This window comes from Trachinotus anak, unplaced genomic scaffold (assembly GCF_046630095.1).
Source record: "Trachinotus anak isolate AG129_WGS33_773 ecotype Australia unplaced genomic scaffold, CSIRO_AGI_Tana_v1 ptg000008l, whole genome shotgun sequence".
Lineage (NCBI taxonomy): Eukaryota > Metazoa > Chordata > Actinopteri > Carangiformes > Carangidae > Trachinotus > Trachinotus anak.
In genome coordinates this window covers 19,012,231-19,038,772 of record NW_027273859.1, presented here as the reverse complement: position 1 = coordinate 19,038,772, position 26,542 = coordinate 19,012,231, and the positions used below count along the sequence as shown (strand labels likewise).

The window sequence follows — 26,542 nt, the reverse complement described above, 5'->3', positions numbered from 1 at the left end:
CTGAATAGACACTTTGATAGTAGGCAGCTACTTTTAACAAACAAGTGAGGATTGAATCACTCCTAAATCAGTGCATATGAGACTAATGTGACATATTTATAGGTATAAACACTATTTCATAACATTCTATGCAAGGTTTGTGAAAACACGTAGCCATATTAAGTAACAAACTCAGGTTTATTGTTTTGGGGGTTACAAAGTAATACTCCACAACTGGAGCATTGCTGTTACAAGTGCTTTTTATCGCCGAGCTGAACTGGGAAAGACTTCACTCCTTCCCTGTTGTCCCTCTGGTGTTGACCAACTGGTTTTCTTTCTCTGTCTTGCTCATGCTGATGTCTTGACCTTCTTCTGCATCTCCAGCACGTGCTTCATCTCCTGGGTGCTGGTGGCCTCTTTGTGCTGCAGCAGGTCAGCATGGCCCTTGGTCACACCCCAGCCTTCTGGTGTGGACAGGGATGGGCACTTGGGACGACCAGATGCGGGCATGAGTTGTTCCCAGTAGTCACGACGGGCTCTAGAGGAGGTAAAGACACATATTACACACAGAAGAAAAAAATGGACCAAATAATATCATTCATAAAATTGTGTGCATTTCAGTGTAGTGAATGTTTTTTTGGTGGTTTACCTGGCTCTAACCCAGGGTTTGGTGTGCATCTCTAGACCAGCACCCCACATTCCATGCTTCTCTGAGGCAGTTGGCATTATCCCTCTCTCGGGGGCCAGCTCCTCTGCCACAGCCCTGATGTGGTAGGGCTCAAACCCACAGCAGCCACCAATGAATCTGATGCCAGCCTTGTAGGCCTCTCTGGCGTACTTGTGCATGTCCCAGCGGGTCAGGATCCTGGGCTCCAGGCCTGAGCACAAGAGGAACACGGAAACACACATGAAAAGCTGCCAACATCACAATTGTCACCTGCTAGATGTTTTTTCTTTCTTTTAATGTTCAAATAAATTAAAAATATTACCGAAGGGGAATTCTGGCAGATCGATGAATCCCTGACAGTTGCAGTCGGGGGTGTGGAAGGCAAGTGGCTGCACCATGTAGTGAGCCTTGAGCCCAGCCCTCTCTACTCCTTCCTTCATCATCTTAACAGCCTTCACACAGGTCATGGGGTCAAAGTGGCAGTTGACACCAACAATCTGGGCACCTGTGGAACAGGGGCAAATGGTTATTGCCATTTTGCAAAATGGTTTGAAATATAGAAACAGAAGTGTGTGATGATGCAGGGTAGATTAAATACATACCAGCCTTCACCAGCCTGACAGCACACTCTCCGGGGGAGATGCCATGCATGTCTCCCTCCGGTCCGATGCACATAGAAGCAGCAACAGGTTTCCCGCTGGTCTTCATCACTTGCACGGCCCACTCTGCCTCCTCAACATGCTCAAAGTACTGCAATGACAGAAACAGCAGAGTCACCACTGAGCTTTTATTTGCACCACGAATCATAGTTCGGATTGGAGTCGTTTTGACACGACTTGTGCAAATAACAGAATGGCTCTACCTCAGCAATCAGGAAATCCACATTCTTCTTCATGAACACTTCCAGCTGCTTCTTGAAGATGGCCTTCACTTCAGTCTCACTCTTGCAGCTCAGGTAGGATGGAGTCTGACACACTCCACCAGCTACCAGTGCATCTCCCTCATTGGAGACTTCCCTGGCCAGGTCACAGGCGGCCTCGTTGACTTGTGCTCCCTGAAGCAATGAGGAAGGTGATGAGTTTGTGAATGATCATTCTCTGTACATTATGTGTTGTGGACGCTGAAAAATCCACAATCTATCAGTGAGGGGTCATTTGCTATTTGGAATTTACAAGATCTGTACAGTCTTGTTCATGTTAGCTGTGAAGTGCTATAGTTGGATACTCACAGTGATCTTCAGTGTCTGACCCCTGTTTTCCAGTTTGTCATCACTGGCGTAGAAGGTAAATGCCTGCATGACATTAGCTCCTGCCCTCAGGAACTCCCTGTGCAGCTGTCGCACTAATGGGAAAATACAGACTTGTCACATCAAATGTAAAACCTTATGATTGTAGGATTGTGCATCTTCTCACTGTACAGCATGAGGGTTTGGATACAATATGTGTGTGTGCTGTCTGTCTTACCAGCCTCAGGATGTGTGACAGTGGCCTCAGGAGTCCATGGCCCAGCCTTTACGTACCCCCTCTTCTCTAGAGCAAACACAAAACCTCCATCGCCAATCACCACCTCCCCAGCATTCAGACGCTCAAGGATACCCTGTAGGAGCAGAGAGATCCATGGACACACTTAGCCTGTGCTCTACACTGAATGGATTATTTGATAAATGATATTTTGTCACTCAATCAATATAATTTAAAAACAGCACAGACACCAGAAAAGAAAGAAAGACAGTGTGGGCAATGAAAACCTTATGATTCTATCTGTGTTTATGTGAGAGAAGCTGCAGTTCAGATACAAAGGTGAAAAGATAAAAGCAGTTTTAGCCCAAGAGTCTCTCGCACAACCAATTTAATCTGGCTATTTCACAAACCACATGCACATATACACAAATGCGTGCGCACACATAAGACCTGCAGTGACAACATTTTCCGTACAACACCACAGCACATTGACCAATAAGGCAACTATACACCTACAATATGCCATTAATTTGCACGATTCTAAAGCATTGAATACTGCATCAAGAGAATCTCTGTTCTCTGTAAATGAACACAAAAGTATTATACATGCAGTGCTGTCTGCAGAAAGGTTAGTTTACCTTCTTGACAGGTGCCATCTCTTTCTCCCAGTCTCAGCTGCAGCACTCAGCACTTGGTAACAGTCACCCCTTCTACACCTGATGTGTGCTGAGAGTTGCTCCTCACCAGTTTTATACTGCTGTATCAGTATGGGAGGATTTCATATTGGTGCCAAATCCAGGTTTAATTTCCACATGTCTGTTTGTACATTGTGCAACGTGGTCTGGCTCACAGATCAATGAAGATGGCATGGGTTGTAGCAGTTGGTTAGGGTAAGACAGGGACATGTGTTTTTTTTTTTTTACATAAAGAGAGTTCTGGTTGTTTAATGATTATATTACCACTACGGCCAATAATATCTCGAGTTTAACATTAACCTTCTCCCAAACTATTTGTGCTTTGTTGTAAACTACTGTTTGGAAAACTGAGCCACAGTGGACTGTAACACGCACAAGAAGGCCCTGCGGTTAGTTTAACAGTCCAGAGCATCTTTATTATGTAACCAATGTGGTTCTGCCTTTGACGTGATTCTGCACAGAGTTTCCTTCAAGTAGCTTCCTGCAGTTTAGCTTCAGTGTTAGAAAGTTCGTACATGTTTGTAACTTTGTTTTTAACCCGTGTGGCTACATCAAATGGATCCTTCAGGTGTTTGTCTTCTTCATGTGACCCTGAAATGTCTGATGCAATTAGAGACAGCGTCCTCAAAGCTGGAACCTCCAAGGCCTGAGGAGATAAGCTTGTATTATTCACCTCTGTCCAACTGCTAACATTCTTGTTAGTCTTGAGACACCAGACTGATAAGAGGAGTAATACTCCTAATTCAAGCCCCAGTATAACGTGTGGTGATTGGCTGTAGCTTCTATATGTTATAGCTCTGGTTCCAGTTTTAAAGATTTCATAACAGAACAGAGAGATTTTTTTAAGTTGTGCAAAGAGGCCGTTAAATATACATAAACATACAAAATGGTAAATGGACTGCTTATACAGCGCCTTTCTATTCTTATCGACCACTCAAAGTGCTTTACAATGGAAGCCACATTCACCCATTCACCCACACAGTCATACACTGATGGAACAGCCATCAGAGGCAATTAGGGATGCAGCATCTTCCCCGAGACCACGTCAACATGCGCACAGGAGGAGCCAGGGATTGACCCACGACCTTCTGATTAGTGGACAACCCATTATATCTCCTGAGCTGCAAGAATTAATCAATTAAAAGATTAATTGATTTCAGCTTATCCATTGTGTTTTGGGGGTTACAACACAATACATTTTATGACCTTTATTTAGGCCCTAGGACATTGCTATGAACACTTTAAACATTTTTTTAAATGTTTGTTGTTTGTTTTTTTTTGTTTTCTTTTTAGAACAGATGATAAAGCGATTATTTCAGAAAACAATCAGCTGATAAAATCAATACTGAAAGTAATTAGTTAGTGTCAGTTATGTTTTGAAGATTTCAAACAAACCTTCCTTGAACCTTAGCCCTGCTGGACCTTTTTACACTGTGTGACAGAAACCAGTATTACTCTGGATTCGAAAACCACTGCTGCATGTAGGTCATTACATTTATCATGGTTAACCAGTAACACCTCCTTTCCTGTCCTCAGTCAGACACACACACACACACACACACACACACACAGAGAGAGAGAGAAATAGAGAGAGAGAGAGGGAGAGAGAGAGAGAGAGGGGGGGGGGGGGGGGGTATTGACCTGGTGGTGTGTAGTTCTGTCAGCTCTGGGTCTATCCAGTTTCAGGGGGAATGTTGCACACACACCTCCCCAAGGTGTTTATCAACAGAGTCAAAGTTCAGAAAAACGCCTCCAATCTATAGTTCACTATAGGATTTCATCAGCTTGTATTCGGGAGCCCTCTTTACTCAGCAGAGTAAAGTGTTTACTGTATTATGTAAAAGTGTTACATATCCCAGAAATGGATTCTGGCTGTGTGCTAAGCTACGCTAAGCTAACCATGTCCTCACTGTAGCTTCAAATGTGAGAGATATGAGAGTGGCATCAATCTACTCGTTTAACTCTCAGCAAAAGGAGTCAAGAAAAGTCACTAAAAGTGTTGTACCGTAAACTGATAATAAACTTAAATGTATGTCCTTATTTACTGGTTGTATTTAGAGAGAAGCGGCATGTTAACTATTAAGTGGGGTATTTTCACCTGCAAAGGCAGCACCAACAGCTTCTTCTCTCAGGAATGTGTGTTTAAATGTCCACACGTGGTGCACAGGGGTTTTTCATCCACATGTTTGCAAGTGTGTGCATGTGTTTTCATGTGTAAGAGCAGAAATAGCTCTTATGTGTCAAGTGTCACTCAAGTGCTGAGTCAGGCAGCAGATCTCAACTGTGGAGACCCTGAATTCCAAGTGGACATTGAACCAAAACCCTGTTCTGAAAAGAGCTTCAAATGCACCAAAGAGGGCACTGTTCACTGTGCTCACTGTCCACATTACACCATGTTGAACCAAAAGAAGCATGGAAGGATGACAAATTTTTTATAAAGGGCCTGTTTTCTTCCAGTGATCAAGATCTTCTCTTGGATCTCTGTCCACCTCTTCTTCATTTTGTGGCTCTTCCTTTCCTCTCTCTCTCTCTCCTTGTCTTATCCTGTCTCAGAGGGTTCTCAGGAGCCACATCCAGAGTTATTACACATGGGGTCTTTTGAGGTTACACCATAGACTCAGTTCTTTGAAATCTATTTACATGGTGTATGTCTACCATATCCCATTTCTGCAGAGTTATTCCAGCTATTCCAGTTGGAGTATCAGGCGTTGACCAGCAGCTGTATTGAGTGACATTTTCTTTTTGCAGCCACAACTAGTTCTTGCAGGCTGAGGCTGGAACTGAGGCCGTCTGAGCAGTTGCAGCGAGACCAAGGGAGGAGGTGAAGGAGAGAGTACTGATGGGAGTTTGGGTGGTGGTGGCAGTGGGGGCACTTCATTGTGTGCTGGAGCTGGAATTGTTAAAGGGGTGAGGACAGGGAGTGAGGCTGGCTGGGAAAAAGCCCAGATTTGAGGCATGAGAGGAGAAGAAGAAGAAGGCACCCAGTTCTTGGGAAAACACGTTTGTAATGTGAATAACCTGGGCTGACACTGATAAAGTTGTGGTTAACTATTGACTCCCAACAAACTGATAAAGTGTTGGACTTGATACACCCTCTTTAGGCCAGGTGGCAACAGAAACACACTGTTACCCTTGACACAAGATTATGTTTTTGCATTGCAAACTGCACCGCCAGCTAAGGTATATGCTGTTGTTATATGGTCATTATTGATGATCTTCAATTTCTTCAGTCTGCAACTGTATCTCATTGGCCATTCATCTTTTTGGCCTGAGCTCGTGAAAGTTACCCATGTGCTGAAAGCAGTGACCACTAAGCCAGAAAATGAAAATTATGTTGTGCCAGAGCCAGGAGATCCGACACAACCCCACCTCTTCATGTCTATTCACACACGTTCTGCTTTCTGTGTTGCTTCACTCTCCCCTCTCCTGTTGTGGAGGGGCTCCCTATTGCCCCCTGTTTACCTCCACCCCTTCCTCTGGTCCAATCACAGCTCAAGCTGAAGAAGACTTTCTGCTGAAACCGTCCATTCTTTGTGGAGTTGTAGGCCACAGAAAGATAGTTAGGGAGAGAGTCACTGAGTGAGACAGAGAGAGAGAGAGAGAGAGAGAGAGAGAGAGAGAGAGAGAGAGAGAGAGAGCACTCTATGACCTAATAAATTTGTATTTATAGGCATGTTTCTTATCTCTCTTATAAAAGCACTGGTTGTAAGAAATAACATCTGGCTGCAACACACTCATCATAATCCTCTTCTACTTAGGTTTTTAATTTGTTTTTTATTTTTATTAAATAAAAAGAAGGTGGCAAAAAATGTATACAATGCAATACTAGTTTGAGACACAAGAGGGCACAAGAGTACATTTTCTTAAAGGTAGCTGCATCGGCTGACAAGGAAACTGTTGCTTGAATAAATGAGTGGGGAAACTTAACAGATGCTTCCATGTAGTGTTGTTTTATCAGTATGAAAAAGGTGTGAATGATATGTTAAGGCTTTCACAGTCACCAGCTCTTCATCATGTTGAAGTTCCTAAGGGATATTTCATCAAAACATGAAATGAGGAGACTTCTTTTGGGAGAACAGTGTTTTTAATTTTTAGAGCTGAAGCTGTTCTGCAGGTTTGTGATGGACAAACATCATTTAAGACACTTTATGTAGGTTGTTTTTTTTTTTTTAATTGTCAGGAATCCACACAGATAAAGGATTCTGTGAAGAATCAGCTTCCCATGTGCATTGAGACATTCAATGCAGAGCAGTGAAAGAATGTTTAAATGCTTAGTTTGTGCACGCACACACACACACACACACACACACACACACACACACACACGCTGGTAGTTAAAGGTGAGAGGAACAAGCAGCTACTCAGAAATGCAATGCCTTTCAAGCGTGGTGCTCTTCTCAGGAGCCAAGCTTCATTTTGCCTCTGCATATGTGTAATATATTAAAAGTAAATTTTTTAAAAAAGTACTAAAACGTGCTTTCACTTCTCAGTTATAATCACAATCTCAATCAATTGTAAGATTAATGTGGTGTATAAAGCTCCAGTAGCTGCTTCACAACAGGACAACATAAAGTTTGTGACACACTTAAAGTTAAGACAGAGATGGTTTGATCCGACCAACTTGTAGTTCACTGTCATAAAGCTGCTGCACAGCTTCTCATTACGTTCCTCTTGGCAGTGTAAGTATTTACTGTATAGCAGGTTTACTGTCACTTATCTTTGAACTGCTCCTTGTAATCTCACTATAAAGTCTCACACAATGACTCTGCAGAAAACTGAACTGCTACAGCCTGCCACTACTTGAATGTACATTTAAAAAACACCCCATCAATATAGGAGTATATATCATCGAATATTAGCCAGATGAGTGTGGTAAAATCCAGGACTTGTATGTCTTATAAAGACGAACCGCAGGGATCCTGTATCACATAACAACGTTCTCTTTAAAATCCTTCTGTACATTTTCATCATTTTAGATCACATAAAATAAACAGCCGTAGGATCGTGAACAGCATTCCTGAGGAGTGACCCTCTTCAGATATCAGACTGAATTAACTGTTGTGTGTTGTTCCTCTTCTGTTTGCTAGCAACCACAGATGTGTTGTCCAAAAACAGTAATGCAGACACCTGCATCCAAGACTTATGCTTATTTTGGCGAAGCAAACAGCAGCGTAACACTGTTGATGTTAGTTAGGGTTGATGGTCAATGTGATTTTATGGGAACGATTCAGGAGATGCTGCTGTGTTTCAGTTCATTCCTCATGTCAGCAGGTTGACTCAAATATTGAGATTAGTAGAAGAGGGTTTGCCAGATAAATAAAAATTGGATACGCAAAGAGTAAAAATATTTGTAAAGCTCGTGCTGAGCCAAAGCACTGATCAAGTTCACCATATAAGATCATCTCTAGTTTATGTACACTTTTGAGTCATGAAGAGAGCGAGTGAGTAGCTCTAATGTTGTTGTTTTTCGAAATGCAATACTACTTCATTATCCTTGAAGGGTTGGGCCACAGCAGAGACGCAGAGACACCAGAGCATTTTTTTCTCCCATAAAATCATGACCTCATTCAAGGTCTGTTTGGGTAACCTTTAACTCATCTGTTATGTTCTCCTTTGCCATGTTTTTGTGGTACAAAGTCTTGTGTCACCTCTTTGTCATACCGTATTTCTGTCTCATGTTCTGGTATGACGTTATTTCCAACATCAAACTGTGTCTTTCTGGGAAATCCCCCAAAATAAAAGTGGAAATGATGGATTCTCCTTAAATGCCAGGTCTGACCACACTGCTGCCTGCTGTATGTTTATGTTTACCTCACTGGACTGAGGCATTTTAAACCCTAAATAACTGGATTTTTTCTGAAACAACTGGCTGTATGTGTGTGTGTGTGTATTATGTTTGCAAAAACTGAATGAAAACTAATGTTTTTTTTGTCTCTATAAATACTTTGTATTACTTCGTTAATATTAAAGATCTCATTCATGCTATTAAGGTAAAGCTTCACCTGGTGTAAAAGCCTTGATTGTCAATTCAACAGCAGGTTTTCTCAGCTCACTTAACGCAAAGCAGCCACAGAGAAAAAATATTTGAACGCTCACCCTTGGTGAAAGGCTGTTATATTAGCTTTGCTTTTATATGAGTTAACCTGTGTGCCTGCATCCCCTACCTTAGATCACACTGAAGTGCAATGAGAAGAAGAACTGAGATCATGAATGTCAGGAATATTGCAGCTTTTAGTTTAATACATCCATCACCAGTATGCATCGGCCATTTGGCTACTACAGATTAGAATACTTCATAGGCCTCATCTATGTTTTTCAGCTTTTTTGGGATGGATGTGCCTGAATGCCTGGAAACAAGGCTGATGAGAGCAGCTAGAATGAACCAAAACATGTGGTGAATCTAAAAATTATTATGAAGCTGAGGGGAGCTGCACATTTACTCAAACTCATTTGATCCAGTGTTAGTACAGAATATTCATTATAGCAGCTTTAAGATGCTGAGGTGATCAGGACACCCTCAGATGTCTTGTGCAAAACCAAGGCTGGAGGATTTTGTTTTTTTTTTACCAATGTCTAATGATCAGTTTATGGCAGTGATCTTAACTCTGCAAAAGCCATATTTAGTGCAGGTCGTCATAGCTCACACAGATGAGGCTCTGGCCTTTCCTGCACTGTTTGCTTGGTGGCTGTTTCTCCTCAGATGGAGAATGACTTCACCACCATCTCATCAACCTTAATTAGAGGAGGTCATGGCACATCTGTTACTCAGACAACTCAAACACACTGCTCAACTGGAAAATTTCTAAAAAAAAATCTGCCACGAGTTTCAAAAGTGGATGAATAGTGTTTATAACACAGCAGGTGTGTGCTCCCCTCTGTTATCTTGTGCTTTGCCTTCATACCAATGGATTCCTACCTTTCTTGAGAACCCTGGTCACAAGCTTCAGATATGTGAGTAATAGTTATTCCACCAAAGAGTTTATAAATTGTGTCATTTGAAACACTGGTCGAAGTTCAAAGAGGTAAAAGAGTTAAAACCACTGACTAATATATCACACAATCAAAAGACAACAAATTTGTAGCTGAACGTCTTTCGTAATCTTTTTTCTTCTCCTGTCCCCCTCAGATTTACTTTGTGACCCTCTGGAAGGACATCTGCTTTATATGTGGAAGGTTTTAGGGATCTGCTGAAGTTCAGATGTCTGACACAAGAATTTATGAGTATGGTTTGTATTTGACTTATGTTCTTTATATCTTGACCTATTTATATAAATCTATATTATGACATTACTTGATTACTTATTGTTTTCCAAAAATAAAACACGACGACTTTTAATCAGACAATCAAAATGCAAGGTCCTTGTTCACACACAGACTGCTTCTCTTGCCTCCATTGACATCTTTGTTTTAAAATTCTAGCATGCTTTGTCTAGTAGTAGTTTTAGAACCAATGCAGCTATATATTTAAGGCCCCACTGTAATCAACACAATTATACCAGCCCTTATTTTCACACACACACACACACACACACACACATACACACACACATACATATATCTGTACACACACGCACCAGGAATGGCATCATGTCATAATTCCTCCCCACAGCCACCAACCATCAAACCCAATCATCTCTCCCACTGTCTCTTAAGTCCTGTCTGTATTTCCCATGGAGTTGCCCTGCAGCCAAGAACATCTCCCTTCCTCTTAGACGAGGGTGCCATTGAGACCACACTTATCTATTTACAGACTTTTCTGCCTCCCACAGTGTTCTCACCACGATAACACACACAGATGGATCTGGTGTGGAAAGGGGAAGTCCTGAAGGCAGGACCAACCAAATGACACAGTGCCTTGGCCACAGTGGAGAAGTTTGGTGCTGTGCGAGCGAAGAGACAAACTGTAGAGTTTTGAAGTCTGAGGCCGTGAAGAATGTCAGGAAGGGAGCGTGAAGGGCCGCACTCATCAACCTCCCACTTCAGCATCCCAGGGAGGAAATGAGAGCTGGTGTTAACAGGCTGGGAAGAGGAGTTACTGGGTTTACTTTTTATAGGTTTTCTAAAGGGCTTGTACAAAATAAGAGAAACAGCATGCAGAGGGACTGCAGTAAATACCAATGTGGTGAAGCTCAACTAGCATCTTCACTAAGATGGCAAAATATGGGCAGAAAGAAAAATCACTATGACGTATTTCAAACACTTAAAAGTGAGATGGACCAGTGGTCACAAGTAGGCCCTTCACACTTTATGGGATCTCTTATGGTCTCATCAAAAACTGTACAGCATGAACTTTACCAAACTGTTATTTACTGCAGGTATATTAATGGCAATAACTATGTCTGATGAAAGAATGTGTGAGAAATAAAGACTGATAAAAAGGCAGAAAATGTCCAAATAACTATAAAAACAAGCTGCATGAACTGTTGGTGGTGTTTTAGCCATTTTTACTGAAAAGGACTGAAACAATTGAGTCAGGATGATTAGATTTGGATACATATTCTCTGTCAGACTAGCTAAACAAAGAGACCGAAGACAAGGCTCAGGGATCCCTCCATCAGATTACTTTCTCGTGCAAAAATTAAGAAAAGAGGAATCCCATGAATGCAGAAACTACACACAGGTAGGCCTATAGGCTTATCTGTTGCCATGGTATGAGTGATATCCATGCAAGGTTAAATATAGAACATTTCATACACAAAGGCAATTTAAAGTGCTTTTTATAACGCATAAAAGACACTACATGAGAAGTACAGCATAGCAGGCTTACAACAAAAATTAAAAAGATTAAAATGCATCATAATAAATAGAAAACAGTGCAGATGAAGAACCAGGCCCAGGTTTTTTAAATGCAATGAGGAAATGGGAAACCAGTTGTTAAGTTTTCCTCAGCTACTCTAGCCCATGTAGATGATGCCCATGCATGCTGCATCTTTATGTTTTGGTCTTCGAACTGTTAGCCACCTCCTGAGAGTTATAGACAAACAGGAATATTTTAGACATTATTCTAAGACACACCAGACACCAGTGCCGAGACCTGAGAAAAGACTACTATTTCAGTCCTGCATAAAATCAAAGCATGAACATGTTTTTTCTGTCTGTAAGTGATACATCTGATACTTGGTTTGTTAAGACTCGTGTGACTCTAAACAGAACTGTGCAAGGCCTACATTGATCTATGTGGACTTCCTCCGGGAATTCATCATCATCACCGTTTAACATTGCTTACAAGCCACACAATCCTTCAAAACATGGAGTTGGGGCCCACTGTCATTCACTGCTCCCTGCTGCAGTGTATTTGCCCTCCCTAAAAAATTTCATATGGTCCCAGTGTGACAGTCTTCCCTGAGTTGTCACTGTTCCACAGGCCACAATGTAATAAGTGTGGTTTATGTCTCCCAGCTTGAGATGAGAGGAGAGAACACAGTTTCTTTTCCACAGGAGGAGACACAGCATGCAGAGAGAAGCTTAAAAAATCTTCTCTGGAGCCCTCAGTGAAGAAAAGAGGGGAAGTGGTTCTCTAATCAGACTACTCACATGGCTGGAGGCACTGATGTCTATATGATTTCACACCCTATCATCAGAGCTGTCAGGTCAAAGTTAAGTCTAAAGCATTCCTAAAGCTACATTCAGTGAGATGATCGGCACCGCTCTCTTGTCTGTACGGTAGTTATGAAGCTTCAGCCAGCAGTCGCTTAGCTTAGCTTAGCACAAAGACTGGAAACAGCTCGCCTGGCTCTGTCCAACAGTAAGAAAATCCACCTACCAACACCTCCAGAGCTCACTAATGAACATCTTGTTTGTTGAATCTGTACAAAAGCCAAAATAGAAAAAGACACTGTGATTTGACCGTGTGTTATGCCAAACTATTTCTTGGTGGACCTTGTTGGCTTTGGCCTTTAACCCCAGTGTCCAGCCTTTTGAGCTAAGCTAACCGTTTGCTGGCTGCAGCCTCATATTTAGCAGACAGATATAGGAGTGATATCGATCTTCTCATATAGGCTAACTCTTGGCAAGAAAGCAAATCTCAAACTGTCAAACTAGGTCCAAGCAAAGCCACAAATCATCATGAGAAAACTACAAATCAGGTGTTATCTTTCAGGTATGGCAAAAAATAAATAAATAAACAAATAATTTCCTTCACAGCTGTGTTTTTTTTTTTTTTTTTTCAATTGAACATTCAAGGCCAATGATATTAAAAGATTTTTGAGACTCAAAGCTGAGTCAAGTCTGAAGTTCCTCATTTCTGTGACATTAGTCCTGGTTCTAATTGTTCCAATTAAAACTAACATTCTTACACTATTACATGTAAAAAAAAAAAAAAAAAAAATTCCAAATTCCCATAGATCTGAATATCTAATTACTCTCATATTCCAAGTTATAGCCTATTTCTATCTCTCTGAGTGAGTCCTACCTATGAGAAAATGCGTTGATCCGGTTTTTAGTTGGGTTACTCATAAAGACTCTTCTGGAAAAGGTGGAACTTAGCTTGTGATTTATTTTGAAAAAAAAAAGAAAGAAAGAAAGAAAGCGTGAATAAACCAACCGGAGGAGTGTAAGGGAAGAGAGTCATCATCCTCACCTTTCACATCATCTCTGCAACTTTTCTTCCTTTTCTGACAAACGGAGTGGGGGAAGGGAAAGGGGGTGGGAGGAGAGAGAGAGAGAGAGAGAGAGAGAGAGAGAGACGTCAGATGGTAGGTGGGATGGCTTTGTGTTGTGTGAGGGAGAAGTAGAGAGAGGAGCGTCCTGGAGAAAGGACGAGACCCAGTGAATGAGCGTCCGGAGAGCTGGGCCGACCCCGGGAGCAGGACCGGCCGTTTCAAAACGGAGGACAGCTTCTTCTCTAGCGCCTGCAAAACAAAACAAAAAAACCCTCCACACTCTGACTTCCCGTAAGTAGAAGAAAAGGCAACAAGGAAACATGATGTAGGCAGCATTTTAGGCAGCACTGGTGTCACACACACCTCCTTTGTGACTGGCAGAGATGGATCCTGTTGCTGAGAGTGGCATTAATGAAAACCGTTGTTCTTGGATTGATTTGATTTACAGCCACACACACACACACACACACACACACACACACACACACACACACAATGCAAGTTGTCTTGATCAGATTAAGTGTCAGTTCCTCTTTTCTCACGATCGGTGCTTTTAATTGCAATTGTCAGTTGTTAATGAGCAAGCAGATGGAGTTCATTGCAAGTAGAGATCAGCCACCCGAACCTGAAGTTTGGTTTGAGTGGTGATATCTGAACATTTTTGGAGAGATGTGGTTTAGGAGAAGAAGAAGAAGAAGAAGAAGAATCGGGCTATTTCTTCAAACACAAAGTGACATATCTACATTTGCAGCTGGTGCAACATCTGGTTGCACTTGGACCTCAAAGCAGAATGCCTACTGGAGAAATCTCCTCATCATACACCGGTATTTTTTATTCCTTTATGATGTCTCTCACACATGTCCACACGGCAAGCCTTTGCTCTCCACTTCTTTTTCCACCACAACCCCACGTCCTTGAATGTGCAGGGAGGTGGTCCATCTGTGTGAGAGCCACCCATGGAGCGCTCTGCCCGATACATGCTGCTGCGCTGAGAGGGGAAGTGGTACTCCATCATAAACTAAACAAAACCAGGAAAATCTTCAGTGTTTATTCTAGCTGAGTTCAAGGGCAAACTAAAGAACAATGATGAGAGGAGGGAATCACCGCTATCTTGGCTTTTCACCATCAGGCCTAACAAATGAATAATCTTCCCCTTGAAAACTTTTACACTGTTACAAATGTACTTTTCTGAAGCGCAACAGATTCTAGGAGGTATTTCATCATGCAGCTGTGCAGTCATTTTTTGATTGCCCAAGCCTGCCTACTTTTCCTAGAATGAGTTTTGACAATCCCTAGGGAGCAAGTGCAAACTTGTTACATGTCATTGGATGGAGCAATGTGATACTGAGCATTTTTACAGTGGTGAGAAAGACACGTTTAGCTGCTTACTAAAAGCAAACTGTCTTGTGGCTTTATGTTATTTTGGTGAACTGGACAGCAGAGAAATGGGTATTGTCACCCCATGCGTATGAGTTTTGAACATCACTAGAAGGTGGTGAGCCTCAGGGGAAGTTCATTGGTAGAAAACACTAAACCACATAGAGGAACCACAGTGATGGTTGTGCGTATTGTGTGATTAAGTTTTTCCATTAACTACTAGTTATGTGCCCTGTATACATTCTTGCTTACCAGAGGTTTTTAGTTGGTTCTTTACCCTCACTGTTATTTATTTCAATGCTGATGCATTTCTTTGGTATCCTTAAGGGGGGCATTTTTTGCATCTGAAATTCCTGTAATGCAACTCCGTAGCATCTTTCATTAGATCCTCCATGTTTGGTAAATAGCAGCGTCTTTCAAACTCCATGCACTGAGTTTGTAAAGCAGGCTTTCTGTTTTTAGTCTTCAAACTCAAGCTGAGGTTACCAAGGGGCTCATTTTTTCAGTCTTTGACTGAAGATTTTACCCAACTGTGTTCACAGGCTGAGAAGTGCATTCCATGACAAGACAATTCATCTTCGTGTTAAGTTAATGCATTTTTTCCTGATTGTTAGTGTTTTATTTGTAATTTTCTACCAACAGCTTGTGAAATAAGTTCTCATTGGCACTGGCTCTCATCGAGGAGAGGGAGAACATCTGTGAATGCACCAAAAACAATATTCATACCCACTCACTGTATCACCACTCTGTGGTTACAGAGTGTTGAGAGAGTTGTTTTGATGGATTGTGGGGGAATTAACCAGTCCAAAAACTGATGAAATATGTGAGGTAATATACAGTATAAGCAAATATCAGTCATTAACATGAAAAATCCCTCAAACATCATTATAAAAGAGAAAGTGCAGACTTCCCAAGAAAAGTAAGGAAAAAAAGTTTGTGTGTGCATCTATCATCTTTTGAGAAACAAAAGAGAGAAGAAGAAGAAGAGGGAGTGAGGAGGGAGTAGAGCGAGGCCGTGCCATGCCTGTCTTTGTGTAGGTGAAATGTGAGGGTCACTGAGGGGCTTTGTGCACCAGAAACTGTGGGGCCACTACAAAGTCAGTGTGGGGAGTGAGGGGCCGGGGGGTGTTGCACAGACTGAATAGGTTAGGGGCCACAGTGGCCCTGTCTTTGAGAATGAAGGAGTGCATTCTGGGCCAACGGTGGCATTTCTGAGAGCTCAGGAGTGAGTGAGGGGGCCGGTGTCGGCGCGTCTTTGTGCAGCTTTTGTTGAGCTGAGTACCGCCAGATGAAGAGGGTTGATTTTATTCAGGCTTTTTTGGCACTTGCACACACACACACACACACACACACACACACACACACACACACACGCGCGCACACACACACACACACACACACAAACAAGCCTGGCTGATACTTTTCTCTGGGGAAGTCATGCGTCTTTATGCAATTAAAGCCTGGATGAGTGAGCACAGGCTGGCACCTTTCACAGTTTATGAGTGTGTATTTGTTTTTGTGTTTCTGCGTCAGTATTGTGGGCTGCCTTGGTTTAGCATGCTGTTGAAGGGCTTTTCACTGTTGACTTGTTTACGGTTTTGGTGCCTCTTATTTTCACCAAAACCTCCAGCCTCCCCCACCCCCGCCCCCCCGGATATGTTTGAAAGCTAGGACTGCTGCCATTTCCTCACTCTTCATGCACAGTTGGGGAATAACATTTAATGGCTTGAATCGTTTTATAGTGTTTAATCTGGGTCTGTAAAATAAATCTGAACTCACTCTGCAGCACTAAACATGCATCTGATGGCAGCCATCGCTCACTGGCTGACGTTATGAGACACAAGCTGTGGTAAAGGCTGATCCATGGGAAACTCTTTCTCCTCTTGCAACTCTTTCATTCACTGTTTATAAGAGGGCGACAAAAGCAGTGCCTCACATGGTTATGGTTAGCAGGGAGAAGTTGTTGAAGAGAGGTCGGGTTGGGTTGCCTCACAATATCTGCGAGCACTAACAAAGATCCATGTGAAGCAAAGAAACTGAACTCGGTGCTTTGTGCTTGTTCTCTTTGGCGTCTCTGCATTTAACATGAAAGCAGGTGGACGTTTGCCTCCCTAAGGCGACAGGTTTAGGTGTGACAATCAAAGGGAGCCATAATGTATAACTCATTAGTGTCGTGTGAAAGTTCTCTCGTCTGTTTTTTGTTCGAAAAGCTTTGTTGTCTCGCAGCCTCCGACAGTAGATGTGGTTTGGGTTTCACAAGTTCCCAAATTCGCTGTTCTTCACACCGCTTGGGGCAAACAAATGAGCTGTGAGGAAAATTTACGACTCAACACTGCAGGCATGGGCGTCTCTATTCTGGCTGATGTTATTTCTTGCCCGCTGTTCGTACGTCATGTGCTCTGCCATGTCATGATGAACCGCTGACAATGAGTCCTTCCCCCTTAAAGTTAATAGGACGTTGATTGGGAAATTGAGAGTGTAATATTTTCCCAGTGTGTGGGTGGTGTACATTCAGTATTCATGCTACATTGCTTCATTCTCCCTCACTTCACCTAAACCCCAGCTGCTTGCATTCTTTTATGAAAGAGGGATATGTTTGGTCCTGCCCAACTCTGACTGGTATCATTCTAGTTTCATACCTCTTTTATTTTTCCTGTTTCTTGGAGATACAGAGGGAAATTAGACCCTCATCAGTGGCCTGTGATTTGCCCACTGTCCACATCTTGTTTGAGTAGCTGTGTAGCCCTGAAAATGGTAAAACAGCCTCTTAATGTGGTTTTGGTTTGAGGGCCTCCCTCCTGGCTGGTCCAGATGCATGACCAGACCAGACCAGGCGCAGCAGCTTAGGGAACAGATTGCCTTGGTTTGAGGTTTCTGGTTCAGGATCTGTGAGTCAAGAAAAATGAGCTAATGGAGTCCTCCCAGCCCAGATCAGCTAGGAGGGGGGTGGGTGGGTAATCTGGGTGGGTGATCCACCATCTTAAATGCTCTTTCTAAACTGGGACCAGCTCACACCCATCGTAAAGAAACTAAGGTATTTCTATCATCTCTCACAATTTTTAATTCATGTCCATGAATGGAATTTTTTCTTGCAAACTGAGTCTAACCTCCCTGTCGTAGAACAATCTGGGTCAGTTTTGCTTTAGATCTCTCAACCACCCACCTTCAGTCCTCATTCACTGTCACCCTCCCAAACAGGCTACAGTGGCCAGCACTCATTACCTCAGCACCTTGGCATGCGACCAGCGCCGCTGCTGATATCTCAGACCAATTACTCTAGATTTACTACTCAGCGGCCTCCTCTAACTAACGGCCAACTGACTGACCCACATACTGTCTGCCTCGGATCCACTGCTTTGTCTGGGGCTTCGAAAAGGCTCTGACTCAAACTGATGTTACGCTTCATTAATAGAAATTTTATTGACCATACAGGCTGCTTGGCCAACAGGTTTTCACAGCCAAAGTCGTACTCCACATGGCTGGCTGTTGGCTCATGCGCTGTATTTTCTGTAAATTCCAATGAGAGAAAGTTTGTCTCATAGCAGCAGGGAGACTGTTCATGTTGGCTCACTGAATGAGGGATTGGAAAACTGTGTGTAAGTTGGCTTCAGGCCCTCATTACATGTGTATAATCCCATGTGGCAAGCTTGGTTTCTGTCAGAACAGGAGAGCAGTGTGGGAATGAGCAGGTCCAGATTAGATGCAGAACCACATCACTGCTGAGCAGCTTTCATCTTGTGGGGTATCTGCTGTATCATCAGTCGAGCTCAGCATCACAGAGGAGTCACAAAAGAAGCATACGACTCCGTGATCTGTCAGTTTCGGTGATGATACATATCTATGACGGTGACTCCACAGGCACATGGAGAGCTGCAGAAACAAAGATCTGACAGTTTGAAGATACACATCTATCAAAAGCAACTGGGAGGCAGAGGCCTCTCACCCACAGCGTCTTGAGCACCGGGTTATGAATAAGTCATAATTCTGTGTCTGTGATGTGCCGTGAAGTGTATAATACTCCTCCCTCAGCGCTCGCAGTAAACACAGAGAAAATCTTGACCTTGCGAAGGCAGTGCTGTTCAAGCACTTTCCCAGAAGTCTGTTCAACACCCAGCAAACAAGCGGAAAGTATTCATCAGTTGCAGGATGTAGTGACCTTTCTGCTTGCTTAATGACTCTGCAGCACATGCACAGGCATACACATAGACAGGATATTCATGCATGCAAGCACACACACATGCAAATCACTACAAGAGTTGGTTAGTATCTCAGATCTTTAAATTTTCAAATGACTGCTAAAGACGTGTTAGATATTTGTCTGTTAGCCTTAAAAAGTCAAAATGATGAGAAAGCCCTATGAGATTCTTCCTCTAAATACTCTTTACCCTACTAGAAAGAGTCCCCTTCAAGTTTTCACCTCCCTCTGAGTGCAGTCCTCAGTGAGACTACAGAGCGCCGTGATGAAGTATGAGTGAAGAGATTTCCTGTAAGTGCTGGTGCGAGATCACATGGTGCACAAGGTGCCTGCTGGCTGCCTCCATGAGGTATGTTTAGGCTCCATCCCTGTAGTTGAAAGAGGCAGAGCTGCTTATTTGTGGGCATTGTAGTCTTAACAGACAGCACCATGCCTGGGCCTGGATGGACTATAATCAGCTGCAAACTCCACAGAGAAACTAAAGCTGTAGCCTGGCTGTCTGAAAACAAAAACCTGTGCAAACAAACATGCACACATACAGTATATAGATGCTGTGTGCAAGCTTAAAAGATCCACATTGACACATATATTTATTCAGGATGCAAACCCATTTAAAACCCTACATTTCTGTATTGTAGTGGTCGCTATAAATAGTACTAAAAACACTGTCTGTGTGGCGAGTCAGTCTGAGTGTGTGCTGCTGTCTGAAAGCATTATAACTCCTGGAGAATGGAAACAGTGATAGCAACAAGGAGAGCCATGGTTTGGGAGGAGGACTGGAATAAACTCAAGCACTATAATAGAATCAGGCACTCCCCAACCCGTCCTCAAACACATAAACACACTTCAAACACCTGATTATATTGTACTCTGCCACTTCTTTATAACTATAACTCACCAGATTCACAAACGTCAAAATATTTCTTCAGACATTCCTTTTTGTGTAAACCTGAGTGAGGGACGATGGTTTAGATTGAAAGACGATATCTTGACAGATCTTCCTCTTAATGCATGACTGTGCCTCAGAGGCTGTTGGACAGACACTAATGCTTCCTGTTTGCTTCCTGTTTATGTCTGTCACTTCCTTTTTGGCTGATAATGAATAGTAACGTTGCTGTAGCTTTTTTTATTCTGTTCATCCAACTTCACTCAGATCAGTTGTAACTGGAATGCACTCAGTGTATCTTCAAGGTGGCCAATTACATAGACGGTACCGTAGACGGTGTATTTTAGCTGACGGACTAGGATGCAAAGTGGTAGAATGAGAACAAGGCAAATGTTCAGTGGAGACGTGCCCCCGAATTTCTGCAGTAGATGGAGTAAGATGAAATTGAATGCTACAGATAGACATCACTGTCAAAGTCCAAGACAAAACAAACCTGTGCACACACTACAAGCACAAATCTTCACACTAAAAATCCTGTCATAAGTGCAGCAGAGCCACTTGAAAACAAAAAACCGTGAACTGCAGACATCCAGAAATCCCGCAGAACTGAATCATCCCCCACATCTTAACTGTTTCAAATCTCATACCTGCTCTTTAGATGTTGTCATGCCTGTGACTTTGTTTTCATGACCTAGTTCTGTTGGTTCCAAGTTGACCTCAACATCAGATGAATCAGTAGGCTAAGCCTTTTTAGCTGAATGAGATAATACTTATTTTGTAGCCTGGGAAATGTCTGAAGTGTTCTGCCTTCAACTGACTCAGATCATATCAGACAATATACTGTACAACATCAGTGTTCATTCCTTACAGATGTGGAGGAATGATTTGCCATTCTACACGGAGCCTGGCGGGGATGTTATGTGTAACCTAATACCACACTCATTCCCCTCAGGGCATCAGAGTGACTTAATGAATGTTTTTGTGCTGAACTTTTCATCACCAGCAGAGTGACACATGCAGCAAGAATTAGAGCGATAATTTGATGGAGCAATCCACTCACATCAGTTTAACAAGCCTCCCTTTCCATTTATATGAAAGCCATGAAGCTCTTAGACTGAGGTAAAGCCTGATTTATTGTTCTTCTCATAGCTGGTACAGGACGGAGACATTTTTAAAGCGTATCTTCACCAAATATACTAAAAACTTACTTCTCACTTACTGCAGATTTTGAGCTTTCTGCACCCACTCAAGTACATTTAGGGTGAATTGAATTTAGCGGATTTAGTTTTTAGTTTAGCTGCTCACAGAATCAAATAATTATATTAAAATAATTCAACAGCACCTTGACTTTCTAGAAAAAAAGATCCTGTTTTTCTGGATAATCCACAAAACTTGCTGTCAGCAGTTAGAAGGGACTATTTCTTCAGTCGAAAGAAGTTCTGAAGAATCAGCACACTGGATCGACTTCGAGTCTTTAAACCCTCTGTCTCCAGTAATCGCTCTCCACATCTCTGATTTGCTCAGCAGTTGAAATGTCTGTAGGTGTTTGGCTGTGCTCATTGACAGCTATAATATTTCCCCGAGTTGTAGAAACAATCAAAAAAATAGAGCTTTGTAGGTGGGATTGCAAATGGGGACATCATCTTCCTATCACACAGTCAGAGAGATAGCTTCAATCCATGAAAAAATTGTCACAGAAATGGAGAATTTTGTAGTTTGGTTGGAAAGACCCTTTAAACTTGGAAATATCAAGACTCATCCTGGCTCCACTCGTGAGTGAGATTCACCAACACGTCAGAGTCAACCACGCTGCATTTAAACCAGATCCCACATATTTTCCTGTGTGTATCATAACGCTGGATCATGACATCAGAGGGTCTCTGAGAAACCTCCGTGCTCATATGAGACCACGGCTGTGTCGAGGCCAGTGCGGTCATGGCAACCAAATCATAACATAGTAACAATATCACAATGGCTTTGATTGGGACCTATACACACTTGCTCAAACACACACTTAGTCTCACATGCACATAGACACGCACACACGATTGAAACTCTGAAAAATGTCATCTGTTAGAAATTTGTAATCAAGTTGTGATTGCTGTTGAATAAAGAACAAAGAAAATCGATTTCTTGCTGCGCCATCACAAAATAACAAAATGAAATGCTACGATAAAGCCAATAACCACTGCTTCTAATTTATTGCATGTATTCAGACTGTAATCTAAATGGTGAACTGAGTGATGAAGCTCCAGTTGTTGTCATGTGTGTGCTTGCCACAGCTGTCAGGATCTGGCATGTGGCACTGTGTGAAGAGCGGCATGCTGCAACAGAGCTCTGCGCTGACCTGCGTTGACAGCTGCTCAGCGGCAAAACACACACGGCTCCTGTCATTTTGCAGATCAGAATCAAACACACAAAGACCTAGTGATCGTGAGTAAAATGACGACGGCGCAATCTCTGTCGTCTCTGGCAGTTATGTGCGGGTGTGATTCACCATGACTGTTTCAACAGACATCTGGAAGTGTTGCTCACGCTGCGCTCACAGCTGGCTAGTAGCGATTGTGAAGTAGCGCTCTGTGGGAAAAAAGTTGGGTGAGGATGGGTCTGTCTGATGACAGTGGTGCAAACTGGACATCCTGTGGGGGGTCCGGCAAACACAAGGGAGCTTGATGATTCACAGTGGATGGGAAATGAGTGCGGTCATCCTTCTTTCTCCCCCTTACCCCCTCGTACACATCAGTTACTCCCACTTATGTATACAGATTCTTTGCGTCTCTGACCCTCATGTGTCTCTGTGTTCGTAGCTTTTCAGATGGTGCCATGGCTGAGGGAAGCTGCTTTGGTGCGTTGTAGCTGTTTGGAATGAACCAAGGAAGAGGGAAGCAAAGAAGAAAGAATTGTGAGAGGAGGAGGGAAAACATCTGCCCAGAGAGGATAAAATCAACAGCACATCTGGATCTGAACGGTGAACCTACTGGACTTTTATCTTTGTAAGGAAAGGAATTTAAACTCCGCATTATCAAAGCTCTGTCACTTGGAGCAGCTTTAACAGGCTTCAAGACTTTTTTTTTCAATTACTGGTTGTTACTGTGTCAGAAAGAGTTAACACCATGTGCCATGTCATTGTAACATGCCGCTCCATGCTCTGGACACTGCTCAGTATTGTAGTGGCCTTTGCTGAGCTCATTGCCTTCATGAGCCCCGATTGGTTGCTGGGAATCCCCCGGTCAGCCTCCAGTGTGAATGGGGCGGGAGTGGACTCCGGGGAGTACCGGCCGTCTCTCGGGCTGTACAGCCGCTGCCTTCATGTCGGGACCCGAGGAGTAGGGGTGAGCTGCGGGCCCTACGCGGGGACATTTGAGGAAGTGGCCAGTGGCTTCTGGAAGGCTGCCATGTTGTTTCTGGCAGCAGGGACCTTAGTGCTGGGGTGTGTGGCCTGCATCTCCATCTTCAGCCTGTGCTTTCAGAGCATCCTGAAGAAGAGCATATTCAACATCTGTGGGCTGCTCCAGGCTATCGCAGGTGAGACACCTCTCTGTCTGAGTGGATTGGGGTGTATGTGTGTTCAGTTCATGTCTGACACAGAGAAAGTAGTCCCACATCTTCTACACAAATATTGCTGCTGGTGATGAATTTCACTCAGACTGGACTGTATTTTACTTGAGTTTGTCATTCTTGTTATTCAAGAGAGAGAGAGAGAGCAAACATGGGAAAAGAGTGAGAGAGATGACATGTAATAAAGGTCCTCATCTGGAATCAAACTGACCACTAAACCAAGAGGACACCACAAAGTAGGCCAGTAAATGTTAATGGTTTATACTGTATACATCTTACTCATAAAACTTGAATTCAAATGTCATATGATTCAAGTTTCTAGTTCTTTAGTTCTTATTTTCTAGGATATTTTAGTGTCAGACGTTGAATGCCTGGTTACATCATAGATGGAAATAAGTTCAGGACTTTTTTATTCCCAGACAAAGTGTGATATGTTGTATTTAATATCTTACAATGTGACTAAACCAAAGTAAACGAAAAATATGCTTGCGATGATAACAGAGACAAACAAGATGAAGAGCTACTATGATTTCTGCCAAAGAGATCTGAAGTACACACTGAAAAAAAAATATTTTTCACTTTTTTGTTGAGCTTGCAAGAAATATTATGAATTAATCATGAAGTGTGTAAGCATATTTCATACAAAATAGATATAATGGTTTCACCTTAAAACAAACATTTTTCTTTGCGATGCTTCCTCTGGGTTCATAAGTCAAAGTTTACAGTTGTTCCCACTGACTTTACATCCCCTTAAGTTGTATGTTTATTGACTGAGCTCAGAAAAAGCAAGAAAGAACAAACCATGGACAAACTCAAGCAGTTGGTCACCTCCATTGCCACCAAAGCTAATTCTAATAATCTGGGCCCTATGACATATTGTCTATAGTGGTTATACATATATGCAAGCATATTACTGTATGTTTTACTGTTATGTGATAACCTTTAGGGGATTTCAGTGTAGCATTTGGTTTTACACTGTGAAATGTCTGAGTTTAAAAGTTGGCAACATCTAGTGGCTTCCATTGCACTTCTTCTACTTGAAGGTTGGACATTCCAATGAAGTCTTTTCGCATGTTTCTCTCAACAGTGTGGCTCCCACAGGTGCGTTTGTCTGGTCAGGCCTGTCAAGAAGCTAATCTATTATGTGACATCACCGAAGGGGGCCGTTCAAATAGGGCCTTTCCTCTCATCACAAATCAAATGCTCTGGAGCTGAAAATTAGACGTATTCTTCACCAGAGCTGAGTCACCATGTTCCCAGCTGCACTGCGATCTGTTTGTGCTTTCAGCCCCGATGTTTACATGTACGTGACTAAACCCCTTGTCTCATCGTCTGCTCCCCCTCCAGGCCTGTTGCTGATGGTGGGCCTCATGCTGTACCCTGCTGGCTGGGGTTCAGAGAAGGTGATCAACTACTGCGGCCTCGAGGCCTCGCCCTTTAGGCCGTCTCAGTGTTCACTCGGCTGGGCGTTCTACGCAGCTATAGGAGGGACCCTGACAACCTTCCTGTGTGCTGTTCTGTCTGCACAGGCTGAGATCGCCACCTCCAGCGATAAGGTTCAGGAGGAGATCGAGGAGGGGAAGAGTCTGATATGCCTGCTCTGAACCTTGGGAAATCATCCATGGTGTCACATGGACACCTGTACTTCTCAGTGGAGGGAGGACACACATTTCTCTGAGTGATTTTCTTCATGATATCCTGGATAAAATCAGCTGATTGTTGAAAAGATAGAGGACTTAATAACAGCTTTTTAAATCATTAGGCATGGTGTTTTCCTCTGAAACTTCCAGAAGCCTGTATGAGGCTGGGGAACATTACCTTTACACTTGTTCAGAGTTTTTTTTTTTTTTTTTTTTTACCAAGATACTGTATATTTTTGTAGTGATTTTTGCCTTAAATAAACCACTGTACTGGAATAGCAGGAGATAAGAGTTATTGTGGACAGGTTAAACACTGCCAGTAAAACAGTATGTAGGTTTGTAACGTCATTATAATGTTCATTCACACGCTTCACCTGCAAACCTCAACAAACCACTGAATACTAGCAGATGTGCCCACTAAAACACGTAACAATGTTCTGTGTGTGTGTGTGTGTGTGTGTGTGTGTGTGTGTGTGTGTGTGTGTGTGTGTGTATGTGAAAGACATTAACTGTTAGGATTAGATTAAATGTCCATATGCTCTGATTCTGTGGCAGGACAGTGAAGACTCCTTAGTTAACTTTAGATGTTCCACTTAAAGGATTGTTCACTTCAAAGGGAGTTCCTCCTGTTAAATGGATTGTTTGTGGGTCTGTTGCAGCTTAATAACTGGCAGAGCGTGTACAGAAAAAGAACAAAGACTTGCCATATGTTTCACAGTGCTCATGAGGGGATGTTTGCTCGCAGCGAGATAACGTGGACTGCACCATGGCTTATCATGAGCTCCCTTATGACGAGAAGAGAACCATACCGACAAGATCTGGTTTTGTAAACACACAAAAAAGTAGGTGAAAATCCAAAAAAGCTGTTGTTGAATCTTTGTTAGACCAAGGCAAAAACTCTGCTGTAGACATTTTTCAAAGCTGATTAAGGCAAACCTCTTTAGTTTGGTAGTTTCAGAGTTTTTTCCTTTTCCCAGATAGCACCTGATAGCGTGTGTACTTGATGCACTTAATTCACTTCACATTGCTCCGTAAGTCGCTGTAAATCTGAAACGATTCATGTGATGCTGTGCTTTTATTCATTGTAGATGAGATGTGCAATAATTCAACTATAGTGTGTTTGATGTGAGAGTGAGTGGACTTAGTGAAATCATGACATGGATTTGTATCAAAAAAGCATTTCTACTCTGCGCTGAAATTAATGTCGGCTGTTTTTGTTACATTAACAAAAGAGTAACAGCATCTGTGGCGCGTTGTGTGATGCTGAATGTATGAGAGGTTGATATGTGTGAATAGAGATACAGTCTGTTCTTTGTACTCAAATAAACCAGGCCCTCGGTAGCAAGTGTATGTGTGATAAATGTGTATCTTTTTTATTACTACTACGAAATATTTCTTTCCTGGTAAATCCCAACTTCCTGATGAAACACTGACACCTAGAGGAGGAAGGTCAACAACACAGAACAGTGGTTTCCAACCAGGAT

At 42.6% G+C, this 26,542-nt stretch overlaps 2 protein-coding genes across 2 annotated transcripts; one reads left to right on the top strand and one right to left on the bottom strand.

The window, feature by feature from the left end:
* Positions 1–158: 158 nt before the first annotated feature.
* Positions 159–2,896, bottom strand: LOC139624276 (betaine--homocysteine S-methyltransferase 1-like). Its single transcript, XM_071483273.1, has 8 exons — positions 2,745–2,896; positions 2,110–2,242; positions 1,875–1,987; positions 1,509–1,700; positions 1,249–1,396; positions 969–1,151; positions 629–857; positions 159–517 (listed from the first exon to the last, which is right to left on the bottom strand). The coding sequence occupies exons 1-8, from the start codon at positions 2,760–2,762 to the stop codon at positions 328–330; spliced, it is 1,206 nt and encodes a 401-aa protein (XP_071339374.1). The 5' UTR covers positions 2,763–2,896; the 3' UTR covers positions 159–327.
* Positions 2,897–13,552: 10,656 nt separating this feature from the next.
* On the top strand, positions 13,553–26,408 carry LOC139624273 (LHFPL tetraspan subfamily member 2a protein-like). Its single transcript, XM_071483270.1, has 3 exons — positions 13,553–13,693; positions 22,668–23,385; positions 24,766–26,408. The coding sequence occupies exons 2-3, from the start codon at positions 22,974–22,976 to the stop codon at positions 25,020–25,022; spliced, it is 669 nt and encodes a 222-aa protein (XP_071339371.1). The 5' UTR covers positions 13,553–13,693; positions 22,668–22,973; the 3' UTR covers positions 25,023–26,408.
* The last annotated feature ends 134 nt before the right edge of the window (positions 26,409–26,542 follow it).

Excerpts from the sequence above, each read along its gene's own strand:
- LOC139624276 (XM_071483273.1), bottom strand. Across the intron at positions 1,397-1,508 it reads TGGATTTCCTGATTGCTGAG|TACTTTGAGCATGTTGAGGA; the intron begins GTAGAGCCATTC and ends CTGTCATTGCAG. Across the intron at positions 1,152-1,248 it reads TGTCAGGCTGGTGAAGGCTG|GTGCCCAGATTGTTGGTGTC; the intron begins GTATGTATTTAA and ends CCTGTTCCACAG.
- LOC139624273 (XM_071483270.1), top strand. The coding sequence starts at position 22,974 with ATGTGCCATGTCATTGTAACATGCCGCTCCATGCTCTGGACACTGCTC. Across the intron at positions 23,386-24,765 it reads GCTGCTCCAGGCTATCGCAG|GCCTGTTGCTGATGGTGGGC; the intron begins GTGAGACACCTC and ends CTCCCCCTCCAG.